The following is a 24,558-nucleotide window of genomic DNA, read 5'->3' as shown; positions in this document are numbered from 1 at the left end:
GGTGCCATCCCCGGGTCAGGAAGATTCCCCTGGAGAAGGAAATGACAACTCACTCCAGTATTCTTGCTTGGAGAACCCCATGAACACAGGAGCCTGACGGGCTACAGTCCATGGGGTCGCAGAGAGTCGGACTTAACAGTCTCTTTAACTTTCAGCTCACAGCACGAGATTGGGGTTCATCAGTGGCTAACTGAATAGAACAGTTCACGGATATCCAGTTGGAAAAAAGACCGCATTGCCGTTACTTCCGTCTCAGACTTTTTTTTTTTTTTACAGCTGCAGGCAGCTGGCACCGGTGTGCTGGCCTTGGTTGCCATGGCAACTTCCCTTCCACTCATCTGTAAGGTCCATGACCTTCAGGCACGGTCCAGTCTCATGAAGCAGCCTAGCACGTGTGAAAGAAAAGGCCACGCTGTCCCTTTTTTTTTTAAATGTGCATCATTTTAAAAGTCTTTTTTGCATTCGTTACAATATTGCATCTGTTTTACATTTTAGATTTTATTGCCCTGAGGCCTCTGGAATCTTTGCTCTCCAACCATGGATGACACCTGCGCCCCCTCCATTGGAAGGCACAAAGTCTTAACCCCTGGGCCACCAGGGAAGTCTGAACCTCTGTCCTTTAACCCACAACACACAAGAGCTCATGTTTGCATTGGTCAGACACATAACATTCACGTTATCAATTAGGCTTCTATTTTTTGGGCTTCCCAGGTGGAAGTGAAGTGAAGTCGCTCAGTCGTGTCCCACTCTTTGTGACCCCATGGACTGTAGCACGACAGGCTCCTCCATCCATGGGATTTGCCAGGCAAGAATACAGGAGTGGGTTGCCATTTCCTTCACCAGGGGATCTTCCCAACCCAGGGATCGAACGTGGGTCTCCCACATTGTAGGCAGATGCTTTTACCGTCTCAGCCACCAGGAAAGTCCCAGGTGGCGCTAGTAGTAAAGAACCTGCCTTCCAATGCAAGAGACGTAAGAAATGAGGGTCCGATCTCTGGGTGGGGAAGATCCCCTGGAGGAGGGCATGGCTACCCACTCCAGTGTTCTTGCCTGGAGAATTCCATGGACAGAGGCGTCTGGAGGGCTAGAGTCCACAGGGTCATCGATGACTGACATGTCCATTGAGTCAGTGATGCCATCCAGCCATCTCATCCTCTGTCTTCCCCTTCTCCTCCTGCCCCGATCCCTCCCAGCATCAGAGTCTTTTCCAATGAGTCAACTCTTCACATGAGGTGGCCAAAGTACTGGAGTTTCAGCTTTAGCATCATTCCTTCCAAAGAAATCCCAGGGCTGATCTCCTTTAGAATGGACTGATTGGATCCCCTGCAGTCCAAGGGACTCTCAAGAGTCTTCTCCAACACCACAGTTCAAAAGCATGAATTCTTTGGTGCTCAGCCTTCACAGTCCAACTTTCACATCCATACATGACCACTGGCAAAACCATAGCCTTGACTAGACGGACCTTTGTTGGCAAAGTAATGTCTCTGCTTTTCAATATGCTATCTAGGTTGGTCATAACTTTCCTTCCAAGGAGTAAGCATCTTTTAATTTCACGGCTGCAGTCACCATCTGCAGTGATTTTGGACCCCAAAAAATAAAGTCTGACACTGTTTCCACTGTTTCCCCATCTATTTCCCATGAAGTGATGGGACCAGATGCCATGATCTTCATTTTCTGAATGTTGAGCTTTAAGCCAACTTTTTCAGTCTCCTCTTTCACTTTCATCAAGAGGCTTTTTAGTTCCTCTTCACTTTCTGCCAGAAAGGTGATGTCGTCTGCATAGCTGAGGTTATTGATATTTCTCCCTGCAATCTTGATTCCAGCTTGTGCTTGTTCCAGCCCAGCGTTTCTCATGATGTAGTCTGCATAGAAGTTAAATAAAGCCCTCATTAATGACCTGTGCCAAATTAGTCTTTTTCACATTGATTTAATAAGGGCTTATGGGCTGCCCACCCATTCCAATGGGCTTCCCTGGTGGCTCAGATGGTAAAGAACCCACCTACAATGCAGGAGACCTGGGTTTGATACTAGGCTGCCACCTGACATTGAGCAGAGTCCCCTGTGCTGTCCAGCAGGTCCTTGTTGGTTCTCTGTGTTAAATACAGCAGTGTATCCATGTCCATCCCAGACTCCCTGACTATCCCTTCCCCCGTCCTTCCCCCTGGGAACCATAAGGTTATTACAGAGTATTGAGCAGAGTTCCCTGTGCTGGACAGCAGGTCTTTGCTGGTTCTCCATATTAAATACAGCAATGTGTACATGTCCATCCCAGACTCCATGACTATGCCTTCTCCCATCCTCCCCCCCTGGTGATGCCAAAACCAGATAAGCATATCACAAAAAAAAAAAAAAGAACTTAATAAAAATTAGAGGCCAGTATCACTAATGAACTAGATGCAGATACCTCTGTGCTTTCTTATTTGTGTGTGTGTGTGTGTTCAGTCACTAAGTCATGCCTGACTCTTTGCAACCCTATGGACTGTAGCCCAGCAGGCTCCTCTGTCCATGAGATTCTCCAGGCAAGAATATTGGAGTGGTGCCATTCCCTCCTCCAAGGGATCTTCCTGACCCAGGGATTGAACCCGCGTCTCCTGGGTCTCCTGCATTGGCAGGCACATTCTTTATCCTCCGGGCCACCTGGCAATCCCATATATTATTTCAGTGTCTCAGCCAAAGTATCCTTTGGGTCTTTGTCCATCTCTCTGTCTCTCTTGCCTGGTGCATCCCTTAGCCGCACCCCAGAGGCATAACCCAAGACAGACTGTGTCTTGGTTCCCGTGGGTGGATCCATCCAGCAGCTGCAGCTCCATCAACTCAACAACTAACTGGCCTCTCTGTCTTCACTGTTTCTCTTCCTCTTGTCAGTCCTGTGCCCGGGGTTCCTCTTCAGAAAGAAAAAGCCGTGTGTGTCCCTCCTTTTCCACAGTGTTTCAGTGGATCACTCTTTCTGAAGGGTCAGAGCCGAAGCCATCTAAATGACCTCGGGGCTGACATCACCCATTCCTGTTGTTACTGGCCACCGCTTCCAGCCACACTTAGCTCCCAGCTGTGGGTCAAATAAGCCTGCAATGTTTGCATCTCTGGATGTTATCCTTACTATTTATTTTCCCTGAAACGTCTCCCTCTAACCAGAGTCACAGTCAACTTTCTTACCTCTTCAAGTTTCACATCAAACATCACATTTTCCATTAAAAAAAAATGCATTTAATTATGTATTGATTTGACTTCTCTGGGTCTTAGTTGCCACACGTGAACCCTCAGTTACAGCGTGTGGACTCTAGTTCCCTGACCGGGGATCGAACTTGGGCCCCCTAAATTGCAAGCTCAGAGTCTTAGCCACTGGACCACCAGGGAACTCCCAAACACCCTGTGTTCAGAGTCCTGTCCTGATCATGCTGTTTGAAATCTGACACCCCCACCCCCATCCTTACATTTCCGGTCTCTCTCTTGCCTGGAAAATCCCATGGACGGAGGAGCCTGGTAGGCTGCAGTCCATGGGGTCGCTAAGAGTGAGACACGACTGAGCGACGTCACTTTCACTCTTCACTTTCATGCATTGGGGAAGGAAATGGCAACCCAGTCCAGTGTTCTTGCCTGGAGAATCCCAGGGACGGGGGAGCCTGGTGGGCTGCCGTCTATGGGGTTGCACAGAGTCGGACACGACTGAAGCGACTTAGCAGCAGCAGCATACTCCGTGTATACATTTCCACAAGTCTCATAACTTTTTAAGGTATCATAGAATGCATTTGTTATACTCTCCATGTCTTGTAACTCAAAAACAATTCCCACAAGTGCAGAAGTCTTTGTCAATCTTTTTTCTTCCTCTAATGTTTCCCTAACACCTAGGAAAATGTCTAGAGTAGAGACGGTGTTCTTTAAATGTTATTGAATTAATGAAAGAATTGAATTGAGAGGCTCTTAATGTAGGCAAACCGTCAGGATAAATATGATAAAATTCTTCCCTGCTGTGGCTGTCTTTGGAGTCTATAGAGTGGTATTTGAAGACAGAGCTATATTAGATAAAAATGCATATTGATAATGCCTGGGGAAATATTAGGATCCAACTTAATGTTGAGAGAAGAGACAGTGAAATGGTTTTAAACCCTCAAATGAAAACAGAAGGCTGCAAATGAGGGAAATATTTTAAAACCCAAATAGAATAAATGAAGTGAAGGAAATGGCAGCCCACTCCAATATTCTTGCCTGGAGAATCCCATGCACAGACGAGCCTGGCGGACTACAGTCCATGGGGTCTCAAGAGTTGGACCTGACCTACCAACTAAAGCACCACAAATATCTGAGATATTATTTCAGCTCTATCAATAATTGCTCTAAATGTTAAGGTGTTAAATATAGTGATTAAGAGAAAGAGGTTGTAAGAGCATATGTAATTTTCTTTTAAGGGACACATATATATTGTGTAAAGGAAACCCATTTGAAATGTAAAATCAGAGATAGGATAAAATGAAGATAAACCAGGCCTGCACTAATCAATGAAAAAGAAATCAAAAGATGCATTGATTTTTGAGAGACCAGATTTCAGGAAAAGAAAAAGTATTGAGGGTGAAAATATGTTGGAGTGGACAGTTCTCCTTGGAAATTTATGAGTCTGAAATGTGTACTCACCAGGAGTATAAAAATATAGGAGGTAAAACCTTATGGATGTCAGAGAGTAAATAGAAAAATTCTCTCTTTCTAGCTGTAGAGTTCCACTTACCTTCATCAACAACTGATGGATCCCTCAGGCTGAAAATCAGTAAGGGTGTCGCTCAGCATAACAGCTGAATCATTCAACTTGATCTCAGTGGTGTTTATAGAATATTCCATCCAACCATAGCAGAAGACACATTCTTCTCAAGTTCACATGCAACTGGGCACACATTCTGGGTGATAAAACATGACATACCCAAAGTGAAAGGATAGAAATAGAAAATAGGTTCCTAGCGTACATGGATCTAAATTAGAAATCAAGGACTGAAAGATAGATGGAGAATTCTCAACTCACTGGAGATTAAATAACACAGTTCTGAATGACTCATGGGAAAAAAATTCAGCTTATTGAAACATGTATGGTGCAGTGAAAGCTGGGTTTCATGGGGCTTTTACAATATCAAATGCACATATTAGAAAAGAAGAGAGATACAAAAAGGATAACCTAAGTGTCTTAGGGAAGCATAGAAAGAAAGTGAATTTAGATCTAAAGTAAATTAAAGAAAATCAGTTATATAAATTAGATCAGAGATCAATAAATTAAAAAAACAGGAAATCCACAGAGAAACATCAACAACACAAGTAATAGGTGTCTGAAAAGATCAGTGATCAAGTCATCTACATATTGTCTGCAGGTATAGGATGAAAGTGTAGTCACTCAGCGGTGTCCAGCTCTTTGCAAATCCATGGACTGGATCTTCTCGACCCAGGGATCCAACCTGGGCCTCCTGCATTGCAGGCAAATTCTTTACCATCTGAGCCACCATATAACCAACTGATGGTCATACCTATTTCTTACAGGTAGGAGGCAGTGATTGGATGGAAATTGCTCATGATTTAAATTTCAAAATACACAAGGGTGATTAAACAGTTTGTTTATGGAGTTAAAATTAGAAAACTAATAAAAATAGATGCCTAGGAAATGAAAACAATTACAAGAGCTGTTACAGTCCAAAGGGGACTCAGAAGAAACATTACCATATTGGTTGTAGGTGCATGCCAAGTCACTCAGTCATGTCTCACTCTTTTCGACCCCATGGATGGTAGCCTGCCAGGCTCCTTTTGTCCATGGTATTTCCAAGGGAGGAATACTGGAGTGGCTTACCATTTCATTCTCCAAGGGGGTCTTCCCAGCCCAAGGGATCAAACCCAGGTGTTCTACATTGGCAGGCAGATTCTTTTTCTTCTGAATCACCTGGGAAGCCCAATCTCTATGAGAGAAGTAGCTTTCTCAACTATCGTAGAGATGGAGAAATTAAAGCTCAGAAAATTGGTATTAGCCAGTTTATCATCCATGGAAAAGAGAGTCAGCGTTGAACTTGGTCACGGACTTGAAAAGTTCACGGTCTTTGGCTCTCACACTTTCTCATTTTATATTTGTAAAGCAAGTAAAATGTATCCCAATGAGAGAGATTATATAGAAATAAAATATTACACTCAGCATCATATGAATAGTTACCATTATAACATCCATTTCTGTATTAAAGAGCTATTTCTGCAGCCCAGCAAATGACCCATCGTAAGAGTGATTTGTAGATCTTGTTGTAAAACCTTCTAATAAAAATTCCTATGTAAGTATTCAGTTCAGCTCACCAGGAATTCATTAGCTTGTCTTTTAGCAATGTAAGCAAATCGAAAAGTGAGGTTTCATACCAAAGCGTTTGGGAGATTGTGCGATACCACTGGCAGGACTGATCCCATGGAGAGAAGTCTTTCAACAGGAGTCTGGAGGAGGTCAGGCGTTGTAAGAGCCTGGGTTCTAAGAAAGGCTGAAGCTCCAACACTTTGGCCACCTGATGGGAAAACAGAACTCATTGGAAAAGACCTTGATGCTGGGAAAGATTGAGGGCAGGAGGTGAAGGGGACAACAGAGGATGAGATGGTTGGATGGAATCACCTACTCAATGAACATGAATTTGAGCCAACTCTGGGAGATGGTGAAGGACAGGGAAGCCTGGCCGGCTGCAGTCCGTGGGGTCGCAGAGTCGGACACGACTGAGCGACTGAACAACAAATTCCTTTTAGTGGGCTCTCCTGATGGCTCAGTGGTAAAGAATCAACCTGTTGATGCAGCCATAACAGGACATATGGATTTGATCCCTGGGTCTGGGAAGATCCCCTGGAGAAGGGCATGGCAACCTACTCCAGTATTCTTGCCTGGAGAATCCCAGGGACTGAGGAGCCTGGTGGACTATAATCCATGGGGTTGCAAAGAGTCGGCTGCACCTGAGCACACACGTTACTGAGTTTCTTTCGGTAAATTTTATACCCACTTGGAAAGTATAATAGAAGCAAAGCAACTTCCTTTAAACATGCTGGAGTGGGGCCATTCCTTGCAGGAGCCATGACCAGACCCTAAGTATTTGAGGAAGCACTTAGCCACATTTCTGATACTATATGGTCTCCAGTCTTGCCTTGAGCTCCAGGTTTTCTACATTTGGAAAGCAGAGCTTTGCACCCTCTGAATGGATCCCTCTGCTCGTGAAAACAAAGCCTGGTTTTTGCTGTTGTTATTCCAATAGGTCTGGTGTGGGACCCTGTTCACACCGGGTCCATCTCAGCTTCCTCAGATGCAATGTTTTTGAAAGGTAGAGACCTGATCGTTGCTAAAGTAGCAGCCAAGCGAAGAGACGGTGTCAATTGAACCAAAAGCATGCTTTGAAATTAATTTCTCATTTTGGTATTAACTTCTTATTTCAATGCTTTCTTCTCTGCAATCACCCTCTGGTTTTTCTTCTGTCTTTTAACTCTTGAGGCTTTCGATGGCTGTGTCAGAGATCTCTTATGGTAAATGTCCCATTGCACTTGAACATATGTCGGTTATCTTCCAGCATCTTTTGATATCGATTCATAACACACTGCTACACTGATAGAAAAACGGGCTCTATTTCAACACCTTGAGACCATGAAATGTTTGCCCCGAGTTTTATGTCCCTGGCTATGTTCCAGTGGGTCCAGATTTGTTGTCTATGGGAACTTGAATAGAATTTGTATCCCATTATTGTGTGAAAATTGTATAAACCTTCTTTATGTTGAATCGGCTCGTACCGCTTATCCGGGTCTACTGTACTCTTCTACTTCTCTTTATATTCATGGTTAATTTTAAAGAGTTTGATATTGAAATTCTAATTAAAACCCTTAATTTATCCACTTAAAAATCATTGCAGTATACATTGGAAGTATATGTAGCCTTGTTCTGTACTTTCCAAGTCTCCTCTACATTCGTTAACCATCTTTTCATAATAAAAAAGAAAGAAACAAAAAAAGTTTAAACATGAAAAGGAAAACATGATTTAAAATGATGACAGAGGGTTGGAAAATCCAGGCTGAGAGGCCCACATAGGCTGAACAGCCTTCTCCTTGGGGAGGTGTAGATAGATTTTTCAGGAACCTCCTTGGAAGGATGTGTGAATAGACAGCAGAGCACAGGCTGGTGGCCAGGATGAATGATGCTCAGGCTCTAGTTTGTAGGCAACAGGAACCAAGCAAATGCCTTTCAGAGAGGAGAAACGTAACTCCACTACCTGGAAAACGATAAACAATCATTTCAGGTGTGGAGGGCCGGACTTTGAGAACCACAGACCATCACGGCAACGGCAACAATATGATGCACGAAGATGCTAGATCTTTTTTTTTTTTTCCATAGTTTATGTTTTAAATTGAGGTATACTTGATTCACAATGTTGTCTTAGTTTCAGATGTTCGGCAAAGTGATTGAGCGATAGGTATGCTTGCCCACGTTCTTTTCCACTACGGAAAAAAGCAGGATATTGAATATTTCTCACAGGATACTGCGGAGAAGGCCATGGCACCCCACTCCAGTACTCTTGCCTGGAAAGTCCCATGAACGGAGGAGCCAGGTGGGCTGCAGTCCATGGGGTCTCGAAGAGTCAGACACGACTGAGCAACTTCCCTTTCACTTTTCACTTTCATGCACTGGAGAAGGAAATGGCTACCCACTCCAGTGTTCTTGCCTGACGAATCCCAGGGATGGGGAGCCTGGTGGGCTGCCGTCTATGGGGTTGCACAGAGTCGGACACGACTGAGGCGACTTAGCAGCAGAGGATACTGACTCCTGTTCCCTGTGCTCCATAGTAGATACTTGTCATGTATCTGTCTTGTACAGAGTGGTGTGTGTATGCTTTCCTGATAGATCAGCTGGTAAAGAATCCGCCTGCAATGCAGGAGACCCCAGTTCAATTCCTGGGTCAGGAACATCCCGTGGAGAAAGGCACAGGCTACCCACTCCAGTATTCTTGGGCTTCCCCAGTGTCTCAGCTGGTAACGAATCTGCCTGGCAATGCGGGAGACCTGGGTTTGATCCCTGGGTTGGGAAGATTCCCTGGAGGAGGGCATGGCAACCCACTCCAGTATTCTGGCCTGGAGAATTCCGTGGACTGTAGTCCATGGAGTTGCAAAGAGTCAGACATGACTGACTGACTTTCAGTTTGAGTGTGTGTATGTTAGTCCCAAACTCTTAATTTATCCCTCCCTCCCTTTCCTGTTTGCTAACCCTCAGGTTGTTCTCCGTGTCCGTGAGTCTGTTCCTGATTTATTAGTTCATTCATTTGTATTATTTACTTTTTTATTTTAAATTTTTATTGGCGTTTAGTTAATTTACAAAGTTGTGTTGGTTTCTGCTGCACCAAAATGACCGAGTTATAAGTATATCTACTCTGCTTTAGATTCTGTTCCCATATAGCTCATTACTCAGAATTGAGTAGAGTTCCCTGTGCTATCAGTAAGAACATATGAATCATCTGTTGTATATATAGTGGTGTGTATATGTCAATCCCCATCTCCAAATTTGTCCCTCTCCCACTTGAGCCCCTGGTCACCATCAGTTCAGTTCACTCGCTCAATCGTGTCCAACTCTTTACAGCCCCATGAATCGCAGCACGCCAGGCCTCCCTGTCCATCACCAACTCCTGGAGTTCACCCAGACCCACGTCCATCGAGTCAGTGATGCCATCCAGCCATCTCATCCTCTGTCGTCCCCTTCTCCTCCTGCCCCCAATCCCTCCCAGCATCAGAGTCTTTTCCAATGAGTCAACTCCTCACATAAGATGGCCAAAGTACTGGAGTTTCAGCTTTAGCATCATTCCCTCCAGAGAAATCCCAGGGCTGATCTCCTTCAGAATGGACTGGTTGGATCTCCTTGCAGTCCAAGGGACTCTCAAGAGTCTTCTCCAACACCACAGTTCCAAAGCATCAACTCTTCGGCGCTCAGCCATAGGTTTGTTTTTTACATCTGTGCCTCCATTTGTTTTGTAAATGAGTTCAATTGAACCATTTTTTAAGATGCTGTACATAAGTGATATCATATGGTATTTGTCTTTGTCCGTCTGACTTACTTCACTTACTGTGATCATCTCCAGGCCCATCCGTGTGGCTTCAAATGGCATCATTTCATTCAGTGATGTCATCCAGTATTTATCTTTCTCTGACTTATTTCTTGAGAGGCCCTTGGACTGCAGGGAGAGCCAACCAGTGCATCCCTAAAGGAAATCAGTTCTGAAAATTGATTGGAAGGACTGATGCTGAAGCCAAAGCTTCAGTGCTTTGGCCACCTGATGTGAAGAGCTGACTCATTGGAAAAGCCCCTGATGCTGGGAGAGATTGAAGGCGGGAGGAGAAGGGGACGACAGAGGATGAGATAGTTGGATGGCATCACTGACTCAATGGACATGGGTTTGAGCGAGCTCTGGCAGTTGGTGATGGACAGGGAGGCCTGGCGTGTCGCAGTCCGTGAGGTGGCAAAGAGTTGCATACGACTGAGAGACTGAACTGAATAACTGACTTCTTTCATTTAGTATAATGCCCTCCAAGCCCATCCATGTGGCTGCAAATGGGAAAGTTTCCCTCTTTCTTGGCTGAGTAATATTCATTTGTATATATGGACTGTGTATGCTAAGTCACTCCAGTCATGTCCAGCCCCCTGCAACCCCATGGACGGCAGCCCACCAGGCTCCTCTGTCCATGGGATTCCCCAGGCAAGAACACTGGAGTGGGTTGCCCTTTCATCCTCCAGGGAATCTTCCCGGACCAGAAATCGAAGCCTTGTGTCTTATGTCTCCTGCATTAGCAGGCACATTCTTTACCACTAGCTGTGTATGGGAAGGGAAGTGAAGTGAAGTGAAATCGCTCAGTCATGTCCAACTCTTTGTGACCCTGTGGACTGTAGCCTACCAGGCTTCTCCATCCGTGGGATTCTCCAGGTAAGAATACTGGAGTGGGTTGCCCTTTCATCCTCCAGGGAATCTTCCCAATCCAGGGATTGAACACAGGTCTCCTGCATTGCAGGCAGATGCTTTAACCTCTGAGCCAGCAGGGAAGCCCAGGGAAGTCGCATATATATGGAACACATCTTTATCCACTCATCTCTTGATGGGCTTGGTCACATCTACTGAATACCTCCGTTCTGGCACCTAGATGAGACGATGATTGGAAACCTTAACCTCACTCAGATTCCCCAAGCCGTTGGCCTCTCCACTCATACACCTGACCATTGCAGGGACTCTCAGAAAGGTAGTTATTCTTCTGTTAGTGCAAATCCAGTAGGGACCAAACAGGAATCAGTACTGCTTGCTCCTCTGGAAAAGACCAAACAGTTACATTTGGATGAAGTTTGACTTCAGACGGGCATGCAGGCCAGATGATCCCTGTCTGTGATGTGATGTCATGAGAAAGTCCTGCTTGGTTGCTGTCGTTCAGTCGCTTAGTCGTGTCCGACTCCTTGCAACCCCATGGACTGCAGGACACCAGGCCTCCCTGTCCTTCACAATCTCCTGGAGTTTGCTCAAACTCATGTCCATCGAGTCAGTGATGCCATCCAACCATCTCATCCTCTGTCATCCCCTTCTCCTCCCGCCTTCAATCTTTCCCAGCATCACGGTCTTTTCCAATGAGTCAGCTCTTCACATCAGGTGGCCAAAGGATTGGGGCTTCAGCCTCAGCATCAGTCCTTCCAATGAATATTCAGGGTTGATTTCCTTTAGGATGGACTGGTTGGATCTCCTAAGCCCTCCTTTAGACTCAGGACATAACTCCAAAGACATTCACCTCTCCCAGGACTTGTGTGATCCGATCGTGATACAAGTCACTTTTCTCTGCTGTGTATTTTATTTTACTTACTTGTTTGTTTATTTTTGGCAGTGCTGAGTCTTTGTTACTTCACACAGGCTTTCTTTAGTTGCAGCAAGCACGGACATCTCTCTGGCTGTGGTGTGGGGACTTGTCCTTCCCCGGAATACGTGAAAAACGTAGATAAATCATAATGTCGTTAAGAGTGTTACAAGGATATGATTTGCAACACTCAGAGGATCATTGCAGTGAGTAGAACGGTCATTACCCTGCCTGTCCCAGGCTTCAGGAAAAGGATGTCAATGTGGGGACCAACCCTGCCTCCCAAACTGCTAAGGAAATGAGAAACCATAGTTAACTACCCCTCCCCCACTGGGCCAAACACCCCCGTATACTCACCGTTCTCCATAAACCTACCTGAGCCTGCTTCTCTTTCCAGCTGTCTTTCTCTCCTGCTTAGATACCACTCGTTTCAAAATTCAGGTGGCTCAGTGGTGAAGAACCCACCTGCAATGCAGGAGATGCAAGAGATTTGAGTTCGATCCCTGGGTTGGGAAGATCCCCTGGAGGAGGAAATGGCAACTCACTCCAGTATTCTTCCTGGAGAATCCCATGGACAGAGGAGCCTGGAGGGGCTACAGTCCATGGGGTTGCAAAGAGTCAGACTTGACTGAGTGCACACACTCACAGACTCACACAGTAAGGACTTGGTAGGTGGCCAGGGTTACGTAAGCACTCTTCTCCTCTCTAGAAAGCATTCCTTCAGCCTCATAGCAATGATTGCATCAAATCAAAATCACAGATTTGTTGATGCATATACCAGTCCAGTCTAAAGGAGATCAGCCCTGGGTGTTCTTTGGAACGAATGATGCTAAAGCTGAAACTCCAGTAGTTTGGCCACCTGATGTGAAGAGTTGACTCATTGGAAAAGACTCTGATGCTGGGAGGGATTGGGGGCAGGAGGAAAAGGGGACAACAGAGGATGAGATGGCTGGAGGGCATCATGATGGACATGAGTCTGAGTGAACTCCGGGAGCTGGTGATGGACAGGGAGGCTTGGCGTGCTGCGATTCATGGGGTCGCAGAGTCGGACACGACTGAGTGACTGAACTGAGCTGAACTGATAGCATAACTTCCTTGAGGGGAGTGACCTAGATTCTGCTGACTTTGTAAACCTTTTTCTGATAAAGTGCTTGATGCATAAACAGAAACTTTGTATCCAGGCATTGGTACATGTTCATAAAGTCGAAAGTGAAAACAGAAATCATTGCCTCAGTTTAGCGAAAGCTGTATCGCATCCTTTGTGAAGGATGTGGGAGAACCCAGATAGCATCGGCGGTCCCCAGCATCTTTGGCACCAGGGAAAGGGGATGGTTTTAGGATGATTCAAGCATACTGCATACTGTGCACTTTATTTCTAAGCTTACACCGCTGCTGATCTGAGAGGACATACCTGTCTGTGGCCAGAGGTTGGGGAACCCTGTCCTGTAGAACTGCAGACACATAGAGATTGGATTGAAAACATTCTAAACCATTACTGGCCTGGAAAACAAGAAAAGGAAATGCCAAATGCCAACACAGAAGCAAAAAATGCAATAGAAGACTAAACTATTTTGAGCTGAAATGTTGTTATTTTAAAAATTACATATAAAGAAATAAAAATACACATTATTTCATTCAATGCTAGATTACAGGATACCATATATATCTTTTTCTACTTAATATATTTTTGGCTGAGCTGAATCTTTGTTGCCTTACTCAGGCTGTCTCTAGTTCTGGCGAGTGGGGGTACTCTTTCGTGGTACGGGGGCTTCTTGTTGCTGTGGTTTCTCTGTGGCAGAGCATGTGTTCTAGAGCACATAGGCTCAGTAACTGTGGCCCCCAGGCTGAGTTGCCCCGTGGCATGTGGAATCGTCCTAGACCAGGGATCGAACTCATATCCCCTGGATTTGCAGGTGGATTCTTAACCACTGGACCACCGGGGAAGCCCATACCACAGGTAGCTTCAAAGAGTTGCATGGCAATAAACACCAAAAAGTAATTCTATAGCAAATTACAATATCACTCAGGATCGAGGAGCCCATAAAATATTTTCAGGCATGTAAAGACTCAAGCATGAGCTACTTGGGACTCTGGTAAATAAAATTTCCAGAGAATATAGGCATGCCCACATATTGTGGGTTTGACTCCAGAATACCACAGTAAATCGAGTCACACAAGTTGAATTTCCTAGCGTATACAAAAGTTGTGTTTATACTTTAGTACAATCTGTTAAGTGTGCAGTAGTTTATAGCTAACAAATTACATACCCTAATTAAAAAAATACTTTATTGCTAAAAGATAGTGAATATCAGCTGGCACTGCAGGTTGCCACAAAATTTCAATTTGTAAAGAAAAAAAAGTGGAATTATTTGCAACACATAAAAATGTGGCATAAATCTTTACAATACACAATGCAGAAATATTCCTGTATGTTTGTGGAACATGACAGCTACTCTTCTGTCCACGGAATTCCAGGCAAGAATAGTGGAGTGAGTTTCCATTCCCTCCTCCAGGGCATCTTCCCGACCCAAGGAGGAAACCTGGGTCTCCCTCATTGCTGGCAGACTCTTTACCATCTGAGCCGCCAGGGAAGTCCGTGACAGTTAAACCTAGGAGTGAATTATGTGATCGTGTACGGAACCCTTTTGAGCCATGATCTTCCATCTACAGTGGTGAAAATAATTGTTTACCTTTGTTTATAATGTGTGCAAATGTTGGATTTACAATCCGAGAAAATAATGCATAGAAGAAGGCAGGTGAAGATAATGTTTAAAACACTTTCAGATTCTTGAATCTTTCAGGAGAAAGTTAAACTGTCGAGTAGTTATATATCTTTTGTATGCATATACTAAAATGTGAGGATTAACCTCTGAAGAATAGAAAACAAAGATCAAATTACAAGCCCGTAGAGGATAAGAGTGCTAATCCAAATTTGATCAGTCCAGTGGGGGCCATGAGAGCGAGGGGAATATGAAAGGAAGACAGAAGCTTCATGTTACTCAGGAACAGGGACAAAATTAACAATACATGTAGAAATGGTGAAACATGGAAAATGGATTCATCGGACAAACTAGTTATGTATGAGAGAGTGTTGTGTGCAAATGAGGCAATGCAGAATAATACATTCATCAGGATGTAAAAAAATGCACACAAAAATCCTATGTGTTATTCATGAGTCCATGAATAATAACCCTGTCTTCACTTGAGTGATACAAGACAGTTTCATGAAAAGGGTTGTCTGGGCTGAGAGGAGGACAAATCTGCTATTAGAATAATGCATACTTCCTCTTACCTTTTTTTTTTTAAAGTGAACATTTGAGTGGAAAGTCTCAACTTGAAATCTATGTACGCTGGATTACGGTTGCTGGACTTCCACCACGTTCGTTCTTTCTTTCCCGTCATTGTAAACGTGTTTCAACGTGAAAATTCATCTTCTGTAAGCTTAGGACGTATCGCAGTGGATTATAAATGGCATCGAGAAGTATGTGATGTTTTGAAACCTCAGGTGCTTGAATAATGAAGCGTCTTTGCGGCAAATATTCAAAACGGGATCACAACCAGCACAGCAGAAGTATTTTGGGGCAAGACTACAATCGAGCCAAATTCTGTTTCCCTTCCAAGTTGGCTGGTGGTAGTTGGGAAGACTTTCTGAGTCCTGAGAAAGAAACAGATGGAAGCATACCTTTAACTCTTTAATGCATGAGTTATTTCTGGAAACTTGAGGTTCTTTGGGGAGAAGGCAATGGCACCCCACTCCAGTACTCTTGCCTGGAAAATCGCATGGACAGAGGAGCCTGGTGGGCTGCAGTCCATGGGGTCACTAAGAGTCGGACATGACTGAGCGACTTCACTTTCCCTTTTCACTTTCATGCACTGGAGAAGGAAATGGCAACCCACTCCAGTGTTCTTGCCTGGAGAATCCCAGGGACGGGGGAGCCTGGTGGGCTGCCGTCTCTGGGGTCGCACAGAGTCGGACACGACTGAAGCGACTTAGCAGCAGCAGCAGCAGAGGTTCTTTGGAAAAAAAAATGCTAGAGTGTGGGCATATGTCCAGAGAAAACCATAATTTGAAAGGACATACTCAAAGGACATTCACAATAGCCAGAACGTGCGCACAAGCTAAGTGTCCACCCACAGAGATAAAGAAGATGTGCTTCATATATACAGGAGACTTACTCAGCCGTAAGAAAGAGTGAAATAATGCCCGTTTGCAGCAACACGCATGGCCCTAGAGATTGCCATACTCGTATTTTAGGTTACACACGCAAATTACATGGTGTTTTTCTTTGACTGACTTCACTCGGTATGACAATCTCTCAGTCTGTTCTTGTCATTGCAGATGATATAGTTGGAGTCTTTTTAATGGTTGAGCAGTACTCCATTGTGTGTGTCTGTGTGTGTGTATCACCTCTTCTTTATCCATTCATCTGTGGATGAATAGTTGTTTCTGCGTCTCATCTACTGTGAATAGTGCAGCTATGAACATTAGGCTGCGTGCACTCTTCTGAATTATGCTTTTCTCCAGATGCATGCCCAGGAGTGGGATTTCTGAATCATATGGTGGCTCTATTTTTTTTTTTTTTTTAGTTTTTTTAAGGAACCTCCATCGTGTTTTCCCTAGTGGTGGCACCAATTTCCATTCCCACTAACAGTGTAGGAGGGTTCCCTTCTCTCCTGACCCTTGCCAGCATTTATTGTCTGTAAACTGTAAATAATGGTCCTTCTGATTGGTGTGAGGTGACACCTCATTGTAGTTTTGCTGTGCATTTCTCTAGTATAATCAGCAATGTTGAGCATCTTTTCACGTGTCCTTTGGTAATCTGTAATTCTTCTATGGAGAAATGTATGTTTAGCTCTTCTGCTCAGTTTTTGATTGAGTTGTTTTGTGTGTTACTGAGTTGTATGAGCTGCCTGTGTATTTTGGAGATTAAGCTCCTGTGATTTGCATTGTTTGCAAATTTTTCTTGCATCCCATAGATTGTCTTTTCGCTTTGTTTATAGTCTCTTATTTTTTGCTGTGCAAAAGCTTTTAAGTTTGATTAGATCCCATTTGCAAAATGGAGTTTCTAACTCATCGTGTTGGCGGGCTTTTCATGAAAGGGATAAAGCCAACAGAGCTTACGGTGGGATTGAGAGGCTAAGAAAACGGAAATGAGAAACACAAATCCCAATTCATTATATGAATGTGGATTGTATACAAAAGCCTAGTAAACATTTTGGGGGGTGTGGAATATCACAGACTGAACGTAAGTGTAATACAAAAGAGCATGGGTAACAGTCTCGTGCTTAGTCATTCAGTTGCGTCTGACTCTTTGCGACCCCATGGACTGTAGCTCACCAGCCTTCCCTGTCCATGGTTTTCCCCAGGCAAGAATACTGGAGTGGGTTGCTGTTTCCTCCTCCAGGGGATCTTCCCTGGCCCAGGGATCAAACCTATGTCTACTACATTGCCAGGTGGATTGTTTACCACTGAGCCAACAGTAAATCCAAGTATGAAAAGAATTGAAATCCATAATCTGTAGGGTGAAGTTTAAATTACTGTGATACTTCAAAAGTCCAACTGGCATTTAAAACTGCCTTATTAGGGAAAATGAGATATTTTTTAGAATATCGTCTTCATTTCATTCCTCTTTTATTGAAGTATATAGCTAATAATCAGTGAAGGGTAGAAAGATGGAGAGCAGAAGTAATCATATTTACTAATTGCACAGATGGACAGTTACTTTGGGACATTACTTCTGAAAATTGGACTTTCTGTTTCATAGTTGAGGGAACCGAATTTCAGAACAATAGAGTGTATGACTGTTTCGGCTCTTACTTAATCCTGAACGGAAATCCTAGTGGGGCTTAAACAGCTTCCTTCAGTGATGTTAAATATATATATGTATTATTCAACTCCTCTTAAGCCACCTTTACATAAGTACTAGCTTCTTTATGGGAAACCAAATCCCGTAATGCTTATTGCAGAGAGAATTGCATTTGCTTTTGAGTTTTCTTGAAGCACACACTTTAAAGCAGGTTGGAAATTAGAATGTAATAAAAATGAAAAGCCAGGGGCAAAATAGCTCTGGAATGAGACTGTCAGTGAAGATTTCCCTCTGGTAATTTTATTTCCACCGCAGAGAAAAAATACAAGCATATTCTAAATCTGTTGCAATATGTGAGGAGTTTTCAGTTGGATACCCGAAGACTGGCTGTTTGAGAGCAGAAGCAAAAAGGGCAGGGAGAGTTGGTTTTAGTAAGTAAAACTCTCTATAAACCCAGAAGCTACCTGAGTCTCTATCGAGGTGGTAGTTAGTCGCTCAGTCGTGTCCGACTCTTCGAGATCCCACGGACTGCAGCACAGAAGGCCTCCCTGTCCTTCACTATCTCCCAGAGTCGGCTCAAACTCATGTGCACTGAGTTCGTGATGCCATCCAACCGCCTCATCTTCTGTCACCGCCTTCTCCTCTTGCCTTCAGTGTTTCGGGGTCTTTTCCAAATGAGTTGACTCTTCCCATCAGCTGGCCAAGGTATTGGAGGGTCAGCGTAAGCAGTGACATGAGTCCCTTGTGATTAAATCCCAATGCATCAGATTCCATCAGTGTGATTGGAATTCACATCCGCATGAATGAAGGAATGCTTCCCCCCTGCCACCCCATTCAAGGGTCCCACATTCAGTGTCATGTACTTTTTTTTTTTTTACATTTGAACTGCCCTGCGTCTTCGTTGCTGTGTAAGGGATTTTCTCCAGTTCCAACCAGTTGGGGCCACTCTGCGTTGCAGGACATGCAGTTCTCCTGTGGTGACTTTCCTCGTCGAGGAAAATGGGGCTTCGGTCGTTGCCATACGTGGCGTCCGTAGCTGTAGCACACGGGCTCAGTTGCCCTAAGGCAGGCGGGATCTTCCCGGACCAGGGATGGAACCCACGTCCCCTGCATTGGCAGGCGGATTCTCAACCACCGGACCGCCAAGAAAGTCATTTAATGTCACGTCCCCAACATTTCATCTCACCTGTGACCTTGCCTCAACCCTTGCTTGCTCTTCCACGACCACGAACATCTAGAGGATGGCTGAGGCATCAAATGTTTGTGTCAACAGGGAGATAACAGACGGAGGCCACCTTAGATGTAATTTGTCATAGATCCAGCCTTGAAGATAGAAGGACAACTCTTAGAAGAGACGGAAAGTTGTTTCCTTTGGTATCTATTTAGTGTGTAGTAAGGATGGGTGTACCAGGTCTAATGCTTGTAAAATTCTACATAAAAGACAAACAGGCCCATGTGGTATGTAGTATATGGTAGATGCTCAGTACACTGTGAATGAATGAAGGAAGGAAGGAATGAATGAGTGCTCTAGTGCCTGTAATAATAACAATAACGACTTCCAGGAGGCTCAGCCAGACTAGAATCTTCCTGCAGTGCAGGAGACCCAGGTTTAATCCCTTGGTGGGGAAGATCCCCTGAAGAAGGGAATGGCAACCCGCTCCAGTGTTCTAGCCTAGGGAATCCCATGGACAGGGAAGGTTGGCAGGCTACGGTCCATGGAGTTGCAAAAGAGTTAGGACATGACTGGGTGACTAACACTTAATGCGTGTAATACTGTACTCGGGAGAAAAATACAGGTAATACAATATACAGGTCTGTCTGTAATCACTGTATCTGAAAACTAAAATAATGCCCATTGTTGGGAGTGTTGTTTCTACCTGCATTGACCTGATTTTATCTGCAGTATGAATTGTCGTCTTGTAGGTGAAACTCAGCTTCTCTTACATTAGCATTTCTTGGTGGTGTTCCAGGTTTTAATGGATGGCAACTAAAAATTCTATTCATCTCTCCGAAGGGTCTTTTGACTCCAAGGGGATAAATGCATCTTTTCTCATCTGGATTCAAATTCCAGCCTGATGTGGAGTTTTTTTGTTTTTATGTCTTTTAAGTTTTATTTTGTATTGGATTAAAAATATGATGGTAGGTGGACAGTGAAGGAACTCAGCCATACATATACACGTATCCATGCTCCCCCAAACTCCCCTCCCGTCCAGGCTGCCACGTGACACTGAGCAGAGTTCCCTGTGCTGTCCAGCAGGTCCTTGCTGGTTCTCCATGTTAAATACAGCAGTGTGTCCATGTCCATCCCAGACTCCCTGACTATCCCTTACCCATCCTTCCCCCTGGTGACCATAAGATTACTACAGAGTATTGAGCAGAGTTCCCTGTGCTGTCCAGCAGGTCCTTGTTGGATCTCCATGTTAAATTCAGCAGTGTGTCTACTATCAATGGACATCTAAGTTGCTTCTATGTCCTGGGTAGTTTTAATAGTGCTGCGGTGAACATTGAGGTTCCTCTTTCTTTTCAGATCATGGGTTTTTTGTTTGTTTGCTTTTTGTTTTTCTTGTCTTCTTTGCACAGAAGGGAGCATTTCCCATCAAAACTTCACCCTCTGTCTCTCCTTTCAGCCTCCAGTTGCAGGATGTACCTTGTCTGACATCCAGAGGCATCATAAGACTGTTTATGACACATGACACAGAGATCAAATACCTGTGATAATACACATTCATGTGGTTTGGACAAAAACAGTTAACAAAATGTGGCTTCCACACCCCTGGGAGGAACACTACCAGGAATAATGCCTTGACGGAGTCTCTCCTGGTGTCTGCAGCTGCTGCTGCTAAGTCACTTCAGTCGTGTCCAACTCTGTGCAACCCTATAGACGGCAGCCCACCAGGCTCCCCCATCCCTGGGATTCTCCACTCAAGAACACTGGAGTGGGTTGCCATTTCCTTCTCCAATGCAGGAAAGTGAAAAGTGAAAGTGAAGTCACTCAGTCATGTCCGACTCCCAGCGACCCTATGGACTACAGCCCACCAGGCTCCTCTGTCCATGGGATTCTCCAGGCAAGAGTGTTGGAGTCTGCAGCTGCAGGTGTAGTCAAAAACAGAGCAAAGCCTTTGAAGTGAAGACCCTGCAGGTTGGTCCCAGGGCTTATGTTGTGAAAGTCGCTCAGTCTTGTTCGACTCTTGGTGACCCCGCAGACTATACCGTCCATGCAGTTCTCTAGGCCAGAATCCTGGAGTGGGTAACCTTTCCCTTCCCGCCAAGGGGTCTTCCCAACCCAGGGATGGAACCCACGTCTCCCATGTTGCAGGCAGATTCTTTACCAGCAGAGGCACCAGGGAAGCCCAAGAATCCTGGAATGGGTAGCCTGTTCCCTTCTCCAGTGGATCTTTCTGATCCAGGAATCGAACGAGGGTCTCCTGCATTGCACGCGGATTCTTTACCAACTGAGCTATCAGGGAAGCCTGGTCCCAGGGAGAGGCAAGATTTTAAGGGTAAACCTATATGCCTGAGAGCAAAAAAGTAGGTCGGTTCTCAGCACCCAAATCAGCATCTCCCCCTGCTGGCCGCCCTGCAAAACTGAAGGTCGCCAAGCCTTGCCTGACAACATAACTGCATCCCCTCGATTTTGGGGATCACCATTTTCAAACATAGGCTACAAATATAACGTTGTTGTTGTCTTTCTGTTGCTCAGTCATGTCCACCTCTTTGTGACCCCATGGACTGCAGCACACCAGGCTTCCCTGTCCTTCACCATCTCCCAGAGCTTGCTCAAACTCAGGACCATTGAGTCAGTGATGCTATGCAACCATCTCATCCTCTGTCGCCCCCTTCTCCTCCTGCCCTCAATCTTTCCCAGCATCGGGGTCTTTTCCAGTAAAAAGGCTACAGATATGTTGAGGGCGATATTTTGCACCGATCCCTTGAATATCCGCAAAGCTATTTCTGTCCCCGAGAGTGTTAACACGCATGATTGCCCTTAGATGAAGGCTCCTGCATCTTGCATGCATTAGACACTGTCCCTGCAGAAGACTTCCTGGGTGACAGTGAATGCAACCTTCTTAGCTGGGGAATAGAGGCACCTTCCTGGACATTTCTGTGTATAAGACTTCCCCTAGTGCTCCTCCTGTTTAGTCCCTAAGTCGTGTCCAACTCTCTGCCACCCCCGTGGACGGTAGCCCGCCAGGCTCCTCTGTCAAAGGCACCTTTCAAGTATTCCCTTTCCAGGGGTGCATTTCAGATCAGTTCCAGAAGTCTCTAAGCGTGGCAGTTAGCATTTTGTAGATTTAAAAGCTTTCCGGGGAATCTGGGGCAGCTAAGCTCATAGGCTGCATGTCGGTTCTGCAGGCTCAGCTAAGAAGGATGTCCATTTGGAACTATGATGGCTCAGATATTAAAGAACCTGGCCACCACAGCAGGAGATGCTATAGGCACAGGTTCCATCCCTGGGTCAGGAAGATCCCCTGGAGAAGGAAATGGCAGCCCACTCCAGTATTCTCGCCTGGAGAATCCCATGAATAGAGGAGCCTGGCGGGCTACAGTCCATGGGGGTCACAAAGTGTCTGAATTGTTTGAGCAACTAAACAGCAGCATCAATTCCTTAGTTTCCACAGTGTTGTTGCCATGGAAAGAAGCTTTGGAAACCTTGTTAGGGCTTCCCTGCTGACTCAGAAGGTAAAGAATCCACCTGCAATGTGGGAGCCCCATGTTCGATCCCTGGGTTGGGAAGATCCCCTGCAGAAGGGAATGTTAACCCACTCCAGCATCCTTGCCTGGGAAATCTCTTGAACAGAGGAGCCTGGCGGGGCTACAGTCCGTGGGGTCGCAAACAGTCCGAGGCGACTAAACAGCTAAACAACAGCAGCAATTACTCAGTTGCCACACCTGTTAACCATCGAAAGAAGCTTTGGAAGCCTCCTTACATTAGGATCTCAGCAACAACGTTTCTAGTTTCACTTCTGTGAGTGACAGCTGCTTGGCATGGGTCAGGCCACACTTAGCTAGCTCCGATTCCCCTTTGTTTAAGGGATTATGGGCCTTGCCTTCTCTACGGGATTTGTTGACTAAACATCCTGTTCATCTCTCTCCGCTGGAGAATAATAACGTCAGGCCAGAAAGGCAAGCCAGGCTGGGCCTTTGATGTTAGTATGTGTAGGTCAGAGCTCCCAGTTCATCAGCAGTAATCGTACTGTATGACACCAAGGGTCAGCCGTTAATAAATTTCCGTATTATAGAGAACTCTTTAAGTTAATCAGGCCAATTGGACCAACTTAACTGCATTAGAAAAATAATTACCGATAGTTCACTGAACATCAAAAGCTCCCAGAAATTTCTTGCTGCCTAAGCACACTTCCAATAGCAGAGCACAGAGCTGACCAGGTCAGGTGATTTTATGTTCATCTGAGCTGTGACTTCTAAAATGAACATAAAATTACCTGACCCAGTTCTCACAGCATACAGATAAGACTGCAAAGGAGACAGAAAAAAATTAAAGGAAATGTCCCACCGCTATATATACGGGTGCAGGAATGTAGAAAAGTCAGTGTTCAGACTCCCTTACGTGGGTTTAAAAAAAAAAAGGATACAAAAACCAGAGTGTTTTTAGCCTGATGCTGGGAAAGATTGAGGCCAGGAGAAGAAGGGGATGACAGAGGATGAGATGGTTGGATGGCATCACCTACTCGATGGACGTGAGTTTGAGGATGAGATGGTTGGATGCATCACTGACTCGATGGACATGAGTTTGAGGATGAGATGGTTGGATGGCATCACCGACTCGATGGACGTGAGTTTGAGGATGAGATGGTTGGATGGCATCACCGACTCGATGGACATGAGTTTGAGCAAGCTCCGGGAGTTGGTGATGGACAGGGAGGTCTGGTGTGCTGCAGTCCATGGGATCGCAGAAAGTCACACAGCAAGACTCAAGACACAGCTGAACAACAACAGAGATCATGGATGATTTCCCTGCTCTTCTTAATATAAAGACAGAGCAATGCAAACGACTTTGAGAGCAGATTAAATGAATTAAGAAATAGTGAAATTGTCTTTTAAGTCTGTCCTAGGCTATCATGGACTGTTGACTCATACTATTATGACACAGCACACATTGAGGATCCGGATTTACACCTTCTCCAGTGAATACTTACCAATCACCATATCCAGCCAACAAACCAGGATGATCCCATATGAACAGGAAGTGGGTTTAGTCCCTTCGCAAGCTTGTTATTGGGATTACACCCATACTTCCTTCAGAAAAAAGACAGGTATCTCTCTGACTTACCCAGCACCATCGGTAGGTACAGGAAAACTTCAGACAGAAAGGGCATCGGTGTTCAATTAAAACTTAACTGTAAAAGTTGAAATCTGAAGGACTTCCCTGGCTGTCAGTGGCCAACAATTCGCCTTCTGATGCAGGGGGTAAGGGTTCCATCCTTGACTGGCGAGCTAAGCTACCACGTTCTTCGGGCCCCCAGAACCCAAACATCAAACAGAAGCAGTATTGTAACAAATTCAATTAAGTCTTTTTTTTTTTTTAAGAAATGGTCCACATTAAAAAAAAAAAAAATCTTCAAAAAGAAACGTTGAAATTTGGTATGTGTTTGCCTCCAAGATTTCATAACACCCCTGTTAAGTTTGGGGCTTCCCTGCAATGCCAGAGACCCGGGTTTGATCCCTGGGTCAGAAAGATCCCCTGGAGAAGGAAATGGCAACCCACTCCAGTATTCTTGCCTGGACGATCCCATGGATAGAGGAATCTGGTGGGCTACAGTCCATGGGGCAGCAAAGAGTTGGACACGACTGAAGCGCCTTAGCACATATCCACACAATCAGCACAGAGACTTTACCCAGGGAGGCTGGCCATCTTAAGTAATATGGACAGAGGCAAAAACCAGTGAGCTAGAGTGAT

At 44.9% G+C, this 24,558-nt stretch overlaps 1 protein-coding gene across 10 annotated transcripts in view; it reads left to right on the top strand.

The window, feature by feature from the left end:
• LOC147339695 (uncharacterized) overlaps positions 1–24,558 on the top strand; it is a 203,712-nt gene that overhangs the window by 97,627 nt on the left and 81,527 nt on the right. For 2 of the 10 annotated variants that reach the window (XR_015158356.1, XR_015158344.1), the window contains one exon: positions 277–1,840. The exons of 6 other annotated variants lie outside the window; for them this stretch is intronic. Coding sequence is in view for 2 of the 4 variants with exons in the window: in XM_086386182.1 (XP_086242308.1) it covers positions 277–379 (103 nt within the window). In the remaining 2 variants the exon portion in view is untranslated. Of the gene's footprint in view, positions 1–276; positions 1,899–24,558 lie in introns of those variants that run through there. 2 more of the 10 variants (XM_086386182.1, XM_086386181.1) reach the window with 1 other exon arrangement.

This window comes from Bos grunniens, chromosome X (assembly GCF_055505025.1).
Source record: "Bos grunniens cultivar Pamir isolate PY7600 chromosome X, Bosgru_T2T1.0, whole genome shotgun sequence".
Taxonomy (NCBI): domain Eukaryota; kingdom Metazoa; phylum Chordata; class Mammalia; order Artiodactyla; family Bovidae; genus Bos; species Bos grunniens.
The sequence above is the reverse complement of the archived record's forward strand: the minus strand, read 5'-3'. Positions and strand labels throughout refer to the sequence as shown.